The sequence below is a fragment of the Hemicordylus capensis genome, chromosome 4, assembly GCF_027244095.1.
Source record: "Hemicordylus capensis ecotype Gifberg chromosome 4, rHemCap1.1.pri, whole genome shotgun sequence".
NCBI classification, from domain to species: domain Eukaryota; kingdom Metazoa; phylum Chordata; class Lepidosauria; order Squamata; family Cordylidae; genus Hemicordylus; species Hemicordylus capensis.
The window spans coordinates 176,405,239-176,420,239 of record NC_069660.1 but is presented as its reverse complement, the minus strand read 5'-3'; the positions used below and the strand labels follow the sequence as shown (position 1 = coordinate 176,420,239).

The 15,001-nt window shown below is 41.7% G+C and overlaps 1 protein-coding gene across 2 annotated transcripts in view; it reads right to left on the bottom strand.

Annotated features, from left to right (window-relative positions):
- XRN2 (5'-3' exoribonuclease 2) overlaps positions 1-15,001 on the bottom strand; it is a 106,721-nt gene that overhangs the window by 49,936 nt on the left and 41,784 nt on the right. For both annotated transcript variants that reach the window (XM_053246084.1, XM_053246085.1), the window contains 2 exons: positions 5,299-5,433; positions 4,080-4,198 (listed from right to left, as the gene is read on the bottom strand). In XM_053246084.1, the coding sequence (XP_053102059.1) occupies positions 4,080-4,198; positions 5,299-5,433 (254 nt within the window). The remainder of the gene's footprint in view (positions 1-4,079; positions 4,199-5,298; positions 5,434-15,001) is intronic.

The following is a 15,001-nucleotide window of genomic DNA, read 5'->3' as shown; positions in this document are numbered from 1 at the left end:
GTCTCTTCAGAGCAGGAGCCCCATCATCCTCTCAATCAGTGATGGCCCAGAAAAAAAAAGTATAAAGATCTGATTACCATAAGAAAAAACTAGCAATGAAAGAGACTTGGCAGGTGCTAATACAGGCTTCTAAGATGAAAGATTCCCCTAGATTTTGGTCACTAGTCAGAGGGAGAATAAGCCCCAGAACAATCCAAGACCATTACCTGATTCCACCTGGTATTTGGGAGTCCCATTTTGGTGCCCATTTCATGGCCACCACAGATTATCTTTATACTACAGCTGATAGGGTGGATTCTTCCACCCCAGAATGGTCCTAGTTACCCCTGGGGAGATTAATGAATTAGTTGGGCAACAAAGATCTGGAAAGGCACCTGGTGCTGATTTTGTCCCCATTGAATTGATGAAGTCTAATATGGCTCGGTGGACCCCAATTTTAGCATCACTTTTCACATCTATCAATCAGACTGCGTGTATCCCTCATGACTTCCGCCTAGCTATAATGATACCAATCTTCAAGAAAGGCAATAAAACCGATCCAGCTAATTATAGACCAATTAGCCTCCTCTCTATAATTGGTAAACTTTATGCCAGACACTTATACTGGAAGCTCCTTGATTGGATTGAGCAAGAATGTGGACTGGCAAATGAGCAGGCTGGCTTTAGAGCTGGACGATCCACCTTAGACCAGGGTCTGGTCCTGAGGCATCTAGTACACAAGTATAAGAACAAGCTGAAGGGTGCACTGTATGCTACCTTTGTTGATTTCAAGGCAGCCTTCGATCATATCTCTCATGATAGATTATGGGGGAAATTATCAAATTCGTCAATCGACTGAAGGTTACTTCTGCTAATAAAAAATCTTTATAGAGGGGGTCCAGCAGGGCTGCATATTACTCCCACTACTATTTAACTTCTATATTAATGATATGGTGGAATTCTAATTTGGAATTTCACCCACCGAAACTGAGCAGTAAACAGCTAGCTATCCTTCTCTATGCAGATTATGCCGTGCTTCTGTCACAATCTCTGGTGGGGATGAGGAAAATGCTGAGAGTTTTGGCTGACTATTGTCATGAAAACTTGCTCTCCATCAATTACCAGAAGACTAAGGTCGTAATGTTTTTCAAGAAACCTATTATGCATAAATGGCAAATTAACGGGGTTGATGTAGTACAGACATTGCAATATAAATATTTGGGGGTCATCTTCCAGGTAACAGGTAGCTGGAAAGAGCAAACTAAGGCCATCATAACAAATGCTCTGAGGTCTACTGATCTTTGATAAAATACAGATCAAATAAATCTACCCCGAGGGTAGGTATCAATATAAACACACACATGCATATACATATTAAAAATCAGTTACATAGAAGATTGAGATAAAAATACATAGGATAAAACAAATTAAAAAGAAAAAGGACAATTAAAATTGACCATTTCTGACACACCATGAGTGAATTTTAATCGCAGCTGTACAGAATTTGGCTACTGAATGCGAGACGTAAGTGTGCTTATCAGAAAGAAATAAGTTTATATAAAATTCATCTGAATTGTCAGGGTATCTAAGAATGAGAGGAGCAATGTATTTGGAATGCAGCTTGCAATAGAAAGAACAATACAGAAGCACATGGCCAACCGTCTCAATATTCCCACTTCCACAAGGGCACAGTCTCTCCAAATAAGGAATTCTCCTATACCTACCTGCTAGTATTGCAGAGGGCCAATGTCAGGGCTGTTCTGTGTGCTGGATATATTAGGTCAAGAAAAAAACTAGGGGAACACGGGTAATAGAGGTTTTTGGATATATCAGGTCATACAGGTATTTAGCTGGTTTTTGTGAGGGTTTGGTGGCTCCAAGTCTTACAAGGCTTGGTGCCTGGCTTAAATCTGTCTGGCGTTCCATATCAATAATAAGCCTCTTAAGGATCACTATATATCATAGCCCAGAGGGAGAAGATATTCCATTGACAGCCCATATGATTTTAGCGTTTCAGTAATTAGATGCATCCAATCAGAGGGGTGTTCATCCTTAAAAAGTAGGGGAGCTAGGCCAGAAGGGGAATAAATCAATTTCAACTAAAAGTTGAAGATATAAGTCCAGGCACAGGACTCCAAGCTTGACAAGCCCACTTCCAAATGCAACTTAGCATTTGACACACAGCAGGCGGTTGAAAAGATGGCCCTAAGGGCTTAGATGGCCCTAAGACTAGACCCAATCTTTAAGGATGAACACCCCTCCGATTGGACCCTCTTAATCACTGAAAAATTAAAATTATATGGCCTGTCAATGTAATTTCTACTCCCCCTGGGCTATGATAATGCCAGAGTGATCCTTAAGCAGCATATTATCGATTTGGGACACCAGATAAATTTAGGTCGGGCATCAAGTTACAGGTGGTTAGGAGCAATTAAGCCCTTGCAAAAACCAGCCAACTATCTGTATAATCTGACATATCCAACCCACAGAAGAGCCCTGACGCTAGCCCGGATGAATGTGTTGCCCTCTGTGGTATTAGAGGGTAGATTTAGAAGGGTTCTTTTTTTGGAGAGATTGTGTCCTTGCGGAAATGGCGATGTTGAAACAGTAGGTCACGTGCTCCTGTATTGCTCATTTTATCGTGATCTGCGTCTTAGACTTATTGCCCCTCTGGTTTTTAGATTTCCAAATAATTTTTAGATATCCAAATAATTCTGATGAGTTTTATATAAACTTATTTCTTTCTGATATGTATACCGATGTCTCACATCTGGTGGCCAAATTCTGTACAGCTGCGATTAAGACCCGCATACAATGTGTCAGAGATGGTTAATGCAGGTTCTTAATTCATTTTGTTTTTATCTTATTATCTTATTCCATTTTACATTTTATGTAGCAGTTCTTAATTGCATATTTTATGTGTGTGTGTTTATATATATGCATGCACTGGTATCGATGTTCACTTTTGGGGACTCTTGTATCTGGATTTGATCTGTGTGCTGATCTTTGATAGTTATAAATTGAATTGAAGGTGCTGGTTATTACCTATAAAGCCCTAAACAGCTTAGGCCCTGGGTATTTAAGATAATGTCTTCACCATGAGCCCCATCACCTGTTGATAATCTGGAGAGATTTGTCTGTGATTGCTGCCAACTCATTTGGCAGCAACTCAGGAACGTGCTTCTCCGTTGTTGCCCCTGGACTTTGGAATGCACTCCCTGTCGAAATAACAGCCTCCCCATCTCTGACAACTTTTTAAAAGGCACTCAAGACATATTTATTCACCCAGGCTTTTAATTAGATCTATAGTTTTAATATTTTTAATGTGGGGTTTAAAATGATTTTAATGTTAATGGTTTTAACGTTTAAATGATTTTAATTGTAAACTGCCTAAAGATGCAAGTTTTGGGCAGTATAGAAATATGTTGAATAAACAGAATAAACAACATGTTTAAAGTGCAGGAAACAACATATGGATGTATAAGCCATACATATGTATGTATGTACTGCCGTATACAAAGTCAGACCATTTATCTATCTAGCACACACAGTATTGTATGCGCTGACTGGTAATGGATCTCCAATGTCTCAGACAGAGATCCATTCTAGACTTGCTACCCAAAATCCTTTTAAAAGGAGATGTCAGGGATTAAAAACTAGGATCTTGTGCATGAAAAGCATATGCTCTACTTATAAACAAAGGGCGCTCCCCAAAGGAGCTAAAGTAAAGGCCTAAGCAGCACTTAGTTGTAGAGTTTTAAGAGTTAAACAATTTAATTTAGACTGCGAGAGAATGGCATTCCACTCACAGAGGCTGAGCTGAGTATTGAACCTCTAGCCAATCTGGTGCCGAGTCTCAAAGGGAGTAGCAGCTTTTAGGATGAAAACCTGCATGCATACTAATGGAGACACTTAAATTTAACAGCTATAGCCTACACATCTCACTGGAATTTACTGAGTATCCCAACCCTCCACATTAATTATTGGTAGATAAAAAGATCACGGAAAAGCATTAGAAGGTGCTGTAGATATCGGGTAAACAGTATTAATGAGGTGGCATCCCTTTTGACAATGTGCTAACAAAGTACCAAACGTGTCACCTGATATTATCTTCGGGCTCAGGTTCACTGTCACTGTCCTCTGCTTTTCGCTTAATTCCTCCTGCTGGGGATGGTGTACCATCAGATGTGAAGCTCGTATTAGGAGAAGCTGAAGGAGTCTGGGGATGCAGTTATCGTGGAGAGAGTTAAGGGAAAAGGTCTCATTACACTTATAAAATTAATGGCTCAATCTTAAAGAACTGAAATAATATCTATTTGATTTAGATACAGAGGCTAGAATCCAAGAGAACCATGGACAGCTAGTTCTATGCACCAAGGGACTGTTGGGCCCTTAATGCCATGTAACAAGTTACTTTTGAAAATGAAGGGACTTTGATACAGTAGGGTGTGTCAGAAAAAGAACACAACAAATCCCACTGGAGATGGATCCCTGCCAAAATTTTTGAAGCATCTAAGGAACACACTCATGTTGTGTACCATCTAAGATAATGCTTGAAGCATGTACATGTTGCTTTAATTCCACGTACATTAAAAAGCACGAGAAGTCAAGGTCAATCATAGCTTCTTATTTAACACACATTGTCTTGAACATAAAATAATAAAATAAGAAGCAGAAATCCAAAGTGTATACGGGGGGGGGGGGGAGAGAAGTGAAAATAAATACATTTTTATATATACATAACAAGTTTGTAACACGTATGCTTTAAAATCAAGTGTGCAGCAGCCCTAAAAAGCAAGTCATCATGATTAAAACTTGTCAAAACACACATTTCCAGAGAGAATGACTAGAATATATTTTTAAATGCAATATATTATAAAGCATAATTTGGACTTAGAAAGTATACTTTGCAAACTCACCCAAATTTTTAAACAAAAGTAGTATGTGCTATATTGCTTAACATGGTTCTGCACTAATAAAAACAACCAAGCAGGTTTCAATGATGATGTTAACCACCCCCCCACAAAAGAACCCCTTAAATATACTTATTCTCTCGATATGTTGCAACCACACTAAAGATATATATTTGTTTCAAGCTTTTATTGTCAAAAAAAAAAAGTTCAAACTCTCCAAGTGCTTCAGTGGAATGCCTTGTCAGGCTGAGCTCCTGTCATGTTTGGAGTAGTGGGAGAGAGGCTAGAGCTCAAAAATTCTTTGAGTAGCAAGTCTTCACTAAGCCAGAGGTTCTCATAAGTTCCACAGGGGCTAATGTGAAAGTTGCTTGCAAATGGTGTCCCAAAGTTCAGAACAATCACTTACTGTGTTCTGTCTGTCCTGCATTCGCATTTCAAAGGCTGCATGTCTTGGATTACTGATCGGTTGATGGCTTGATCTATTTCCCCTCCCCAAAGGCTGTGGGGTAAACTGTCCACCAAGCATGGAATGCTGCTCTCTCTAAAGTAATCAAAACATACATTAGCAGAAATAGTATTTATTTAGTATTATATTTTATACTGCCCCATCCAAGGGCTCTGGGCGGTGCACAAAACTCAATTTCCCCAAATCCTCTATTCATTCACTGGCCTTCTTTAGCCTGATTCAGACATTATGTAGCACAAGTGTACAGATGTTTGCACATGTGTTTGTGTTAATGCCTGTACCTGGGTTCATTTTTAAAGTGAACCTGGACACTGGCCCTTCAAATGCATGGTACAAATAGGAAGTGTACCACTGTACCTGCATTCAACATAATATTTTAATTGTACCTGCATCTGTACCCATAATGTGTGAATAGGCCTAATATCTTTGCACTTTGAGAGAAAGGGTCCTTAACTGTATGTGTGTGAGCGCTGCATGTACACCACCTGAAGAATAGGATTGATCAGGTGTGTTAGCTCTTGTCTCCATATACTGCTGTTAACATCTTCATAGAATATAATTTGAAGTTATGGTTAACATTCATATTAATGAACTAGGTTCTTTTTTAATTTTTTAAAAATTTAAAATCCAATTCCAATTTTAAAAAATCAGGTTTAAATTAAATCAATTTTTATCGACCCTGTTCAGCAGTAGTTTTAGTATATTTTTGTTTTATTTAAAAACTCTAAAATAGATATTGCAAGGAAAATTATCATCATACTGGCTTAAGTCCGAAGAACTGTGAATGAAAGGAGAAATGACCTATGCAAGAGTTCATAAAACATTAAGTGCTAGCAAAAGACCTTCTGCAATAGATTAGGGGTTGGGTTGCTCTATGAGGAACATGGTAAATACATTTGTTTTCCTAACGATAAATAATATCACAGTTCTTTCACATAAAAACCCATTCCAGGTTTTCCTTCCAAGCTTCCAACATTTCAAATGCCCACAATTTATGGGACAGGGGGTGGAGCCTTTTTGTTGCTGCTATCTCTAAATTGGGGAGTTCGGAACCATGCTGATCTACTGCAAATCACTCAGAGGCCTATAAGTGGATCCCAATCTACCTTCTGTCTGCTCCTGCTCTAGTAGATCATAAAAAAATCTTGAACTTGTGCAAAGTTTACACAAGCTTTTTAACTAGATTTGTGGTTGTAAATTGTTGTGTGTGTTTTAATTTGTTTTAGGTTGCTGTAAACTACTCAGAGTCACAGGTTTGGGGCAGCGTACAAATATAATGAAAGAATGAAAGAAAGGAAGAAAGGAAGAAAGGAAGAAAGGAAGAAAGGAAGAAAGGAAGAAAGGAAGAAAGGAAGAAAGGAAGAAAGGAAGAAAGGAAGAAAGGAAGAAAGGAAGAAAGGAAGAAAGGAAGAAAGGAAGAAAGGAAGAAAGGAAGAAAGCAAGCAAGCACTTTTTACTAAGAAGAACTTATCTGGATTTGGAGTTACTTTTTTATGCAACTCGCTTGTCAAGTCAGAAACAACCCTTCTGTGAGCAGAAAAGGTCTTTTGTTAGCAGAAAGGCATCTTTGGAACTAAGCTTATGTTATCAACACCACAGTTGCTGTCTAGAAAATCAAAACAGTTTCTATAGGATTTTCAAGCATTATGAATCAAAGAAGTTCATAATCAAACTCTTCGAAGAATGTGAATGGCGGTCTACCACGTTAAAGTTGCATTCTCAAGCCTGCTTACCCAGAAGTAACCCAATGACACTTACTTTGAATAAAACATCCTTAGGATTGGGTTGCAATATACTTTGGGCATGATCCAATCACAATAGAGCACTTTTAACTCCCACTAATTTCAAATGGAAGCATGTTCTTAATTCTTCCACTGAAATAAAGTGCTTAATTTTGGCTGGATTGTGTCACTTGTGCTCAAGTCAGCTAGTCGATGAAACTATTGATAATATGATTTTATGAAAACAGAAGAACCTTGTTACCTCGCCTACTACCGTATTTATTTATTTAAAATATTTATACCCTACCCCTCCAGTGCGCTACTTGTTGAGCGGGCAGCTCAACAATAATAAGATACAAGAAGATACAATAAAAGTAATAAAATTAACTAAATTAAGCAAAAAGGTTGTCAGGTTAAAAACCACAATCATTAGGTTCAAATTAAAGGTTATTTTAAAAGCTAAAAACTGAAAATCATAAAAAGTTAAAAAACCTATCAGATATAACAAAAAAAAATGGAGCATTAAAAAGCCTCCTTTAAAAGGTGTGTTTTAAGAGATTTTTTAAAAAACACTGAGGGAGGGAGCATGGTGAAGCTCTTCAGGAAGGACGTTCAAAGCCGAGGGGCCACAACTGAAAAGGCCTTGTTTCTAGTCCCCGCCAACAAGATCTCTGTTAGTAGTGGGGCCATGAGCAGAGCCTGAGATGATGAGCAGAGGGCCCTGGCAAAGTCATATGGGCAAATGAGGTCCAACAGGCACCCTGGCCCCAAGCCATGTAGGGGTTTAAAGGTCAATACCAGCACCTTGAATCTAGCCCAGAAGTGGACTGGTACCCAATGAAGCTGACGCACGATGGGTGTAATACTCGTGAAGCGACTTGCACCCTTGCAGGAGTCATGGAACTGAGAGCAACGAGGCATTAGGGCTATGGGAAAGGAGCGGGGGAAGGAGCCAGGGTGGAGGAAATTTTTTTAAAAGCCCCCAAATGGCCCAGAACATACTATGGCATGCTCTGCAGGTCCACCATGTGCCCAGGAATGCCCCCCAAACTATAAAAAAATCACAATAAAAGTCCAATTTCCCCCCAAGAAATGAGTTACAAAATGGCTCCTCCTGTCTCCTCCAGACAAAATGATGTTTGGACGTGACCTCCACAGTTACTTCCTTCCCTCTATGAACAACAGATATGTGGGTTTTAACCCATTAGTATCCATGGATACTGGAAATGGGAGTCTATTAGGCACTCCGTGGATAAGCAGAAACAAGAATAATGAGGTTATTCACAGTTCTATGAATAACGAGATTCTCCTGTAGACTATTCTGACAGACCAGCCAAATCATACATTCCAAAAAGTTCAGAACATTTAAAAAACAAAACTCCTAAATACTATGCAATCAGAAGGGAGCACCAGAAGCTGCTACACTAATATACAGTATTTTGTTTGTTTATTTACAATAGTGATGGTTAACTGTCATCACTGTCAGGGTACTGGCCTATATTAAATGTGTGTGCCTATGTCTAGGGACCATGGATAAACTGGGACTTCTGTTGGTGTACCGATCACCTCGCTGCGCAACAGAGTCCCTAAATGAGCTGACAGACCTGATTGCAGAGTTGGCACTGGAGTGGCCTAGGTTGTTGTTGGTGGGGGACTTCAATGTTCATTTTGGAACTGGGTTGTCAGGAGTGGCTCAGAAGTTCATTGTGGCCATGAGGACTATGGGCCTATCCCAATCGGTTTCTGGACCAGTGCATGATGCTGATCACACATTTGATTTGGTCTTTTGCTTTGATCAGGGTAGTGTTCCATGGGTGGGGACTCCTGTCATGTCCCCATTGTCATGGATGGACCACCACCTACTTAAGGTAGGACGTGCAATCACAACCCACCTCTGCAGGATTGAAGGACCCATTAGGTTGGTCTGCCTGAGGTTATTGGATCCAATAGGATTCCAAGAAGTCTTGGAAGGGTTTTGAGTTGGCTCTGCTAGTGATTCTGTTGATGCTCTGGTGTAAATAAGGAATAATGAACTCACTAGAGCAGAAGACACAATCACTCCTAAACTTTCTCTCTGACTTGCTTCCAAGTCAGTCCTGTCACATTCGAAAGAACTACAGGAGCTGAAGTGGCAAGGTAGACAACTAGAGCGCAAGTGGAGGAAGACTTGGCGTGAATCCGACAGATCACAACACAGAGCACATTTGAAGATCTATGCTCTGGCAGTGCGAGAAGAAAAGATGCAGTTCTCTTCTGCCCGCATTGCTTCCACAAATGTATGTCCAGTGGAGCTGTATAGGGTTGTGAGGGGACTAGTTTATGCCCCTCTCCCTTGAATTTTAACTTGGAACCAATCATTCACTGTGATGTGTTCAATGACTTTTTTGCAGACAAAAACTCTCTTATTCAGGTGAAACTGGATTCCACAGCAGCTGCAGAGTCTATTGCAGAGGTGTCCAGCAATTCCTCTTATAGTATTAGATTGGATCATTTTCAGTTTGTGATTCCTGAGAACGTGGAAAAACTGCTTTGGACTCTACATCCTTTAATCTGTTCTCTTGACCTTTGCCCAACTTGACTTATTTCACCTGTAATTGTATCAGAGAGGGTCTGATAAATATTATAAATATTTCTCTTAGGAAGAGTACGATGCCTCCTCTTATTTGAAGATACCTGCACTGGACCGCTCAGAGTTGGCTAATTACAGACCTGTTTCTAATCTTCCATGGTTGGGCAAGGTAAATGAGAAGGTGGCAACCTCTCAGCTCGAGGCAGTTTTGGATGACACAGATTATCTAGACCCATTTCAAAATGGCTTTTGAGTGGCCTTTGGTTAAGACTGCCTTGGTTGGCCTGATGGATGATATCCAACTGGCGATCAACAGAGTTAGTACAACTCTGATGATACTTTTGGATCTCTAGGCGAATTTCCATACCATCGTCCATGGTATCCTTCTGGGTCACTTGAGGGAGATGGGATTGGGTGGCACTGTTTTACAATGGTTCCGTTCCTACCTCTCTGGCAGATTCTGCATGGTGTCATTTGGAGACTGTTGCTCTGCAAAGTGAGAGCTAAGGTTTCGAGTTCCACAAGATTCCATACTGTCTCCAATGCTTTTTAACATCTACATGAAACTGCTGGGAGAGATCATCAGGGGGTTTGGTGCAGGGTGTTATCAATATGTTGATCTATTTCTCCGTATCAACTTCATCAGGAAATGGCATGACATACCTAAATGCCTGCCTGGAGGCGGTAATGGGCTGGATGAGGGATAACAAACTGAAGTTCAATCCAAATAAGATGGAGGTACTGACTCTGGAAGTCGGGACCCGAGAGATCGTTTAGATAAACAGGTTGCTTACTTGTAACAGATGATCTGTTACAGAGATCCACTGTTATTAGCGATCCAATGACATTAATAAAAGTGGTTTATGGGTGAAATTTGTTAGCTCCTCGTGGTGCCGATAACAGCCATCTGTGAGTGCTCAGAGTCTGTTGACTGGACTTTTCCTTGATGGCTGCCAATGAATCGCCAGCCTGGTTTCTCATTGGATTCCCCGATCCTGCTTTGGTATTTGAGAAGAGTGGGAGTAGAACCCCTTGCTTCATGCTGCCCACTGTACTGGGAATATTGCTCCATTTTCCAACAATGTTTTGACTCCCTCCATCAACACCAGCATTGCAGGAGTATATTTCACCCCTGTGAAAACTGGCAGTCTTGAACTCTATGGCATAACCGGTCTGAATTATCCTCAAGACCCACCAGTCTGATGTTATGTGGTGCCATGCATATAGCAATAGCAATAGTAATAGCACTACATTTATATACCGCTCTATAGCTGGAAGCTCTCTAAGCAGTTTACAATGATTTAGCATATTGCCCCCAACATTCTGGGTAATTTTACCGACCAAGGATGGAAGGCTGAGTCAACCTTGAGCCCGTGGTCAGGATCGAACTTGTAACCTTCTGGTTACAGGGCGGCAGTTTTATCACTGCGCCACCAGGGGCAAGTCATATGCATGATTTGCCAGCTTGATGGAATTTGCTGCATTTGTGTATGATGTTAAATATATTAATGTTGGACTTGGGCGCAGTACAGGTAGGCAGGCAGATGTTGCTTGGCCTGCTCTGATGCTTTGTTGCGTGAACCTTGATTTCCCTTGTTCTTTGTGTTATATGGGTTCGTATTCTATCTTTGATAAGGCCTCCTGTAATCTTTCCTGTTACTCTGATGATAGGTGATCTGACAGCGACCATACAGATGGTATATAGAGGCAGAGTATGTGGATATGGTGGAGGTAAATGTCTTTGCCGTATACTTAGATTTTTTCCATGGTTGCATCAGTCTCCTCGCACATCAGGCCATTCCTATCAAAGAGAAGTCTGCTGCAGAGCCACTGTCTGAATCCCCATTGTATTTACAGGCCACGGCTGCAGGGCTGGTGTGTGTGTCTGTGCTGTAGTGGCCATGAAGGTTCTAGGCTGTGGAGCAGGATGTGGCAATGTAGCAGTCTGGGTCTGAACTGTGACATCTTGATTAACCAACCTTGGTGAAGTCACCTGTGTAGCTGTTTGAACCAGCTGAAAAGCAGCCCTTCGGCAAGCTATCCAGAGCTTGTAATCGTAGTAGTCTGCAGGCAAGTTCAGGGAGAATAAACTAGGTGCATCTCCCCAGCCTCCAGTGGGGAATGAGACCTCAACCCACTGGTGTAGTCTGCTGGAGGCAGACAGGCGACAGCGATGGTGTCTTAGGCAGAGTAAGAGGGACCTCAACGTCATCATCAATGTCTTCTTCATCCATTCCTTGACTGAGAAATCTTTTAAATGTAGCAGCAGAGGGATACTGCTACATCAGATTTCAATAAAGAGAGGATGTGTTGAGCAGTATTTGAATCTAATGCTACTTCTGCATCCGGTCGGTATCAACCTCGGCATAGAAAGTTATGGGGCGTGATCCCTTGGCCTCGGCGTCAAGGGTGAGTCACGCAACACTGGGCGTCAAGGGATGGAAGGCAACTGTTTAGCAGGAGCTGGATACAGCGATATTGCTCAGTGTTGAGGGGTTGGTGTCGAGCACAATGTCACTTGATGTTGGCATTGGCAGTAAAGGTGCTGCCACTGGCGAATCTACACATTGTTGAAGCCTTGTCAGAAATGGAGTGGACTTGCTCACTCTCAAAGAGTAGAGTTTGGGTGGCTTGTTGCTCATATCCCCCCCCCACTTTTAAAGACGGCACAGCCGAGTCAAGGATATCTATTTCTCCTTCTCTCGATCGGAGATTTTGCCTTTGATTGGGGCATGTTGTTTCTTAAATGAGGAACCTGCCTGAGATGTCAAAGCCTCTAACTCAGAAGATTTAGACTGGTAACAATAGCAGTCCTCGGCACTGACCTCTGAAGTGAGCCCGTTGATGTGGAGCAAGGCACTGATCTTTCCGGGCTTAGTACTTCTTCCAGAAGTGCTATTCAAAGCCTTGTAGCTCAAGTCTTAAAAGTTTCCCAGGAGGAGAGGCTGCAAATGGCACAAGAAGAGGAGTTTCATGTTCCCCCTAAACACAGAAGACAAAGTTTGTGTCCATCCATGGACGGGAGCTTCCCCTTGCACCTTTTAAAGGTATTTTTTTCCTGTGAAGGTTTTGAGCTCATGGGGAGGGGGGGAGAGACACAGTGAAAACAACTAGCCAGTCCAGGTCATACACTTTAGATCAGAAATAGTGAAGTAGCAGTCATCTGTTAGGCAAGAAGTCCATATGTAGTTCTGGGTCAAACATGATAGAGTAAACTGACGTTACGATTTCCAAAGGGTAGTCAGGAACAGTCTGGGGTCAAGCCAATGAAGTTATTTGTATTTTCCAGAAAAAAGCTCTGAAATAACTTTGAGGAGTTGTAGCAACTGAAGGTGTGAGCACTTTGGCAGTCAGAAAGGAAAAACAGGTTGCTCACCTGTAACTGTAATGGATCTGGCAGTGATCCATTGACATCCATAAGAATGGGTACTGCACCTGCGCAGGATCCTTGCGGAAGCATCTGTACCCTGCCTCCAGCATGGTGCTATTTAAGGCGGGCCGGACGTCATGTTCCTGAGTTCTTGGATGACTGCCGGTGAGGATGATCATCCCTAGTTGGTGAGTTCACTCTGAAATCTACTGCATGCACACTCTATGCTCATAGTGGAATACTACTGCAGCAGGGTGGTTCGGGAGGATCTTATGGATGTCAATGGATCACTACCAGATCATAAGTTACAGGTGGCCAGCCTGTTTATCTGGATCGTGATCTGTTGAGATCCATAAGAATGGGTGTTTAGCTAGTTCCCTTTGGAGGGTGCAGTAGTAGTCATAGTAACACCCGTTATAGAATAGCAATAGCAATAGCACTTACATTTATATACCGCTCTATAGCTGGAAGCTCTCTAAGCGGTTTACAATGATTTAGCATATTGCCCCCAACATTCTGGGTACTCATTTTACCGACCTTGGAGGGATGGAAGGCTGAGTCAACCTTGAGCCCCTGGTCAGGATCGAACTTGTAACCTTCTGGTTACAGGGCAGCAGTTTTACCACTGCGCCACCAGGGGCTCCTGAATACTTCTCCTGAAGCTAGCTCAGCTGCAAAGCGTAAGTCTATTGCAGAGTGTTTGATGAATGGTAACTCTGTGGACCATGTTGCTGCTTTGCAAATATCCTTAAAAGTTACACCAGATAAGTGTGCAGCAGACGAAGCACAGTCATGAGTGCAGTGAGCCTTGATAGCTTTTGGAGGATCTATGTACTGTGATCTGTAAGTCCGTATAATCACTAGCCAGTAGGACATTCTTTGTTTAGAAATGCAGGGACCCTTAGTCAAGCCCTTGTAGGTGACAAAAAGGCATTTGGTCGTCCTGAAACATTTTGTATGATCTAGGTAGCATGGCAAAGCTCGTTGCACATCCAGGGAGTGCATAGCTTGCTCCAATGGCGTTCCTTGAAGATGTAGGAAGGATGATATCTTGGAAAGTAACCTCAGAAAGGAAGTTGGGATCCATACACATCAGCACTTTGTCAGTATAAATTCTGGTAAAAGGTGAGTCTATATGCAAAGCTGTTAGTTCAGTAACTCATTTAGCCATTGTTATGGCTATAAGGAAGGCTGTCTTAAAAGTCACTAATTTGATATAAGCAGTACTTAGTGGTTCGAAAGGGCTTTGAGTCAAGGCCAAGAGAACCAATGATATGTTCCATTGCTCCACCGGAGTTTGAATAGGTGGATATAAGCTCATGAGGCCTTTTAGAAAAGCTCTACTATCAGGGTGCGAGAAGAGCGTTGTGCCCTCCCAGCCAGGATGTTTTGGTAAGAGTGTTGCTAGATGAACTTTCAGTGACATATTTGCCAATCCTTGCAATTTCAAGGTTGTCAAATAGAGAAGAATCTCTTTGATTGTAGGCTATTTCAGGTTGAAACCTCTGAGTTTTGCATAGTTCTTGAAAAAATGCAGCCACTTTAAATAATTATGTCTTGTGGAATGTTTTCTCTGGTTAAGCAATATCTTTGTTAGAAGCCTATTTGCCATTGGGGGGGGCAATTTTCAGGGTGTCAGAGTCATTCCAAGGGTCAGGGGGGATTTTTCTCACTTTAAAACATTCATTCATTCATTCGTATTTGGGCACTTTCCCTCTCACGATTCCCCCAACCCTGTTTCCCATTAAAGTCTATGCCTCACCTACCGCAAATTTGCCAATCGTGAGGGTTTCCAGGAATGGAACCCTTGCAGTTGGCAAGGGACTACTGTACTTGTGGAAACCAAGGTTGCCTTGGCCACCATGGAGTCACTAATATACACAATACTGGAATGACTAACAGGCGTGCTACCGCATGACTGATCAAGGGTTGCTGGGGATACATGTAAGGGATCTCCCAGGTCCAGTCCATCTGGAAAGCATC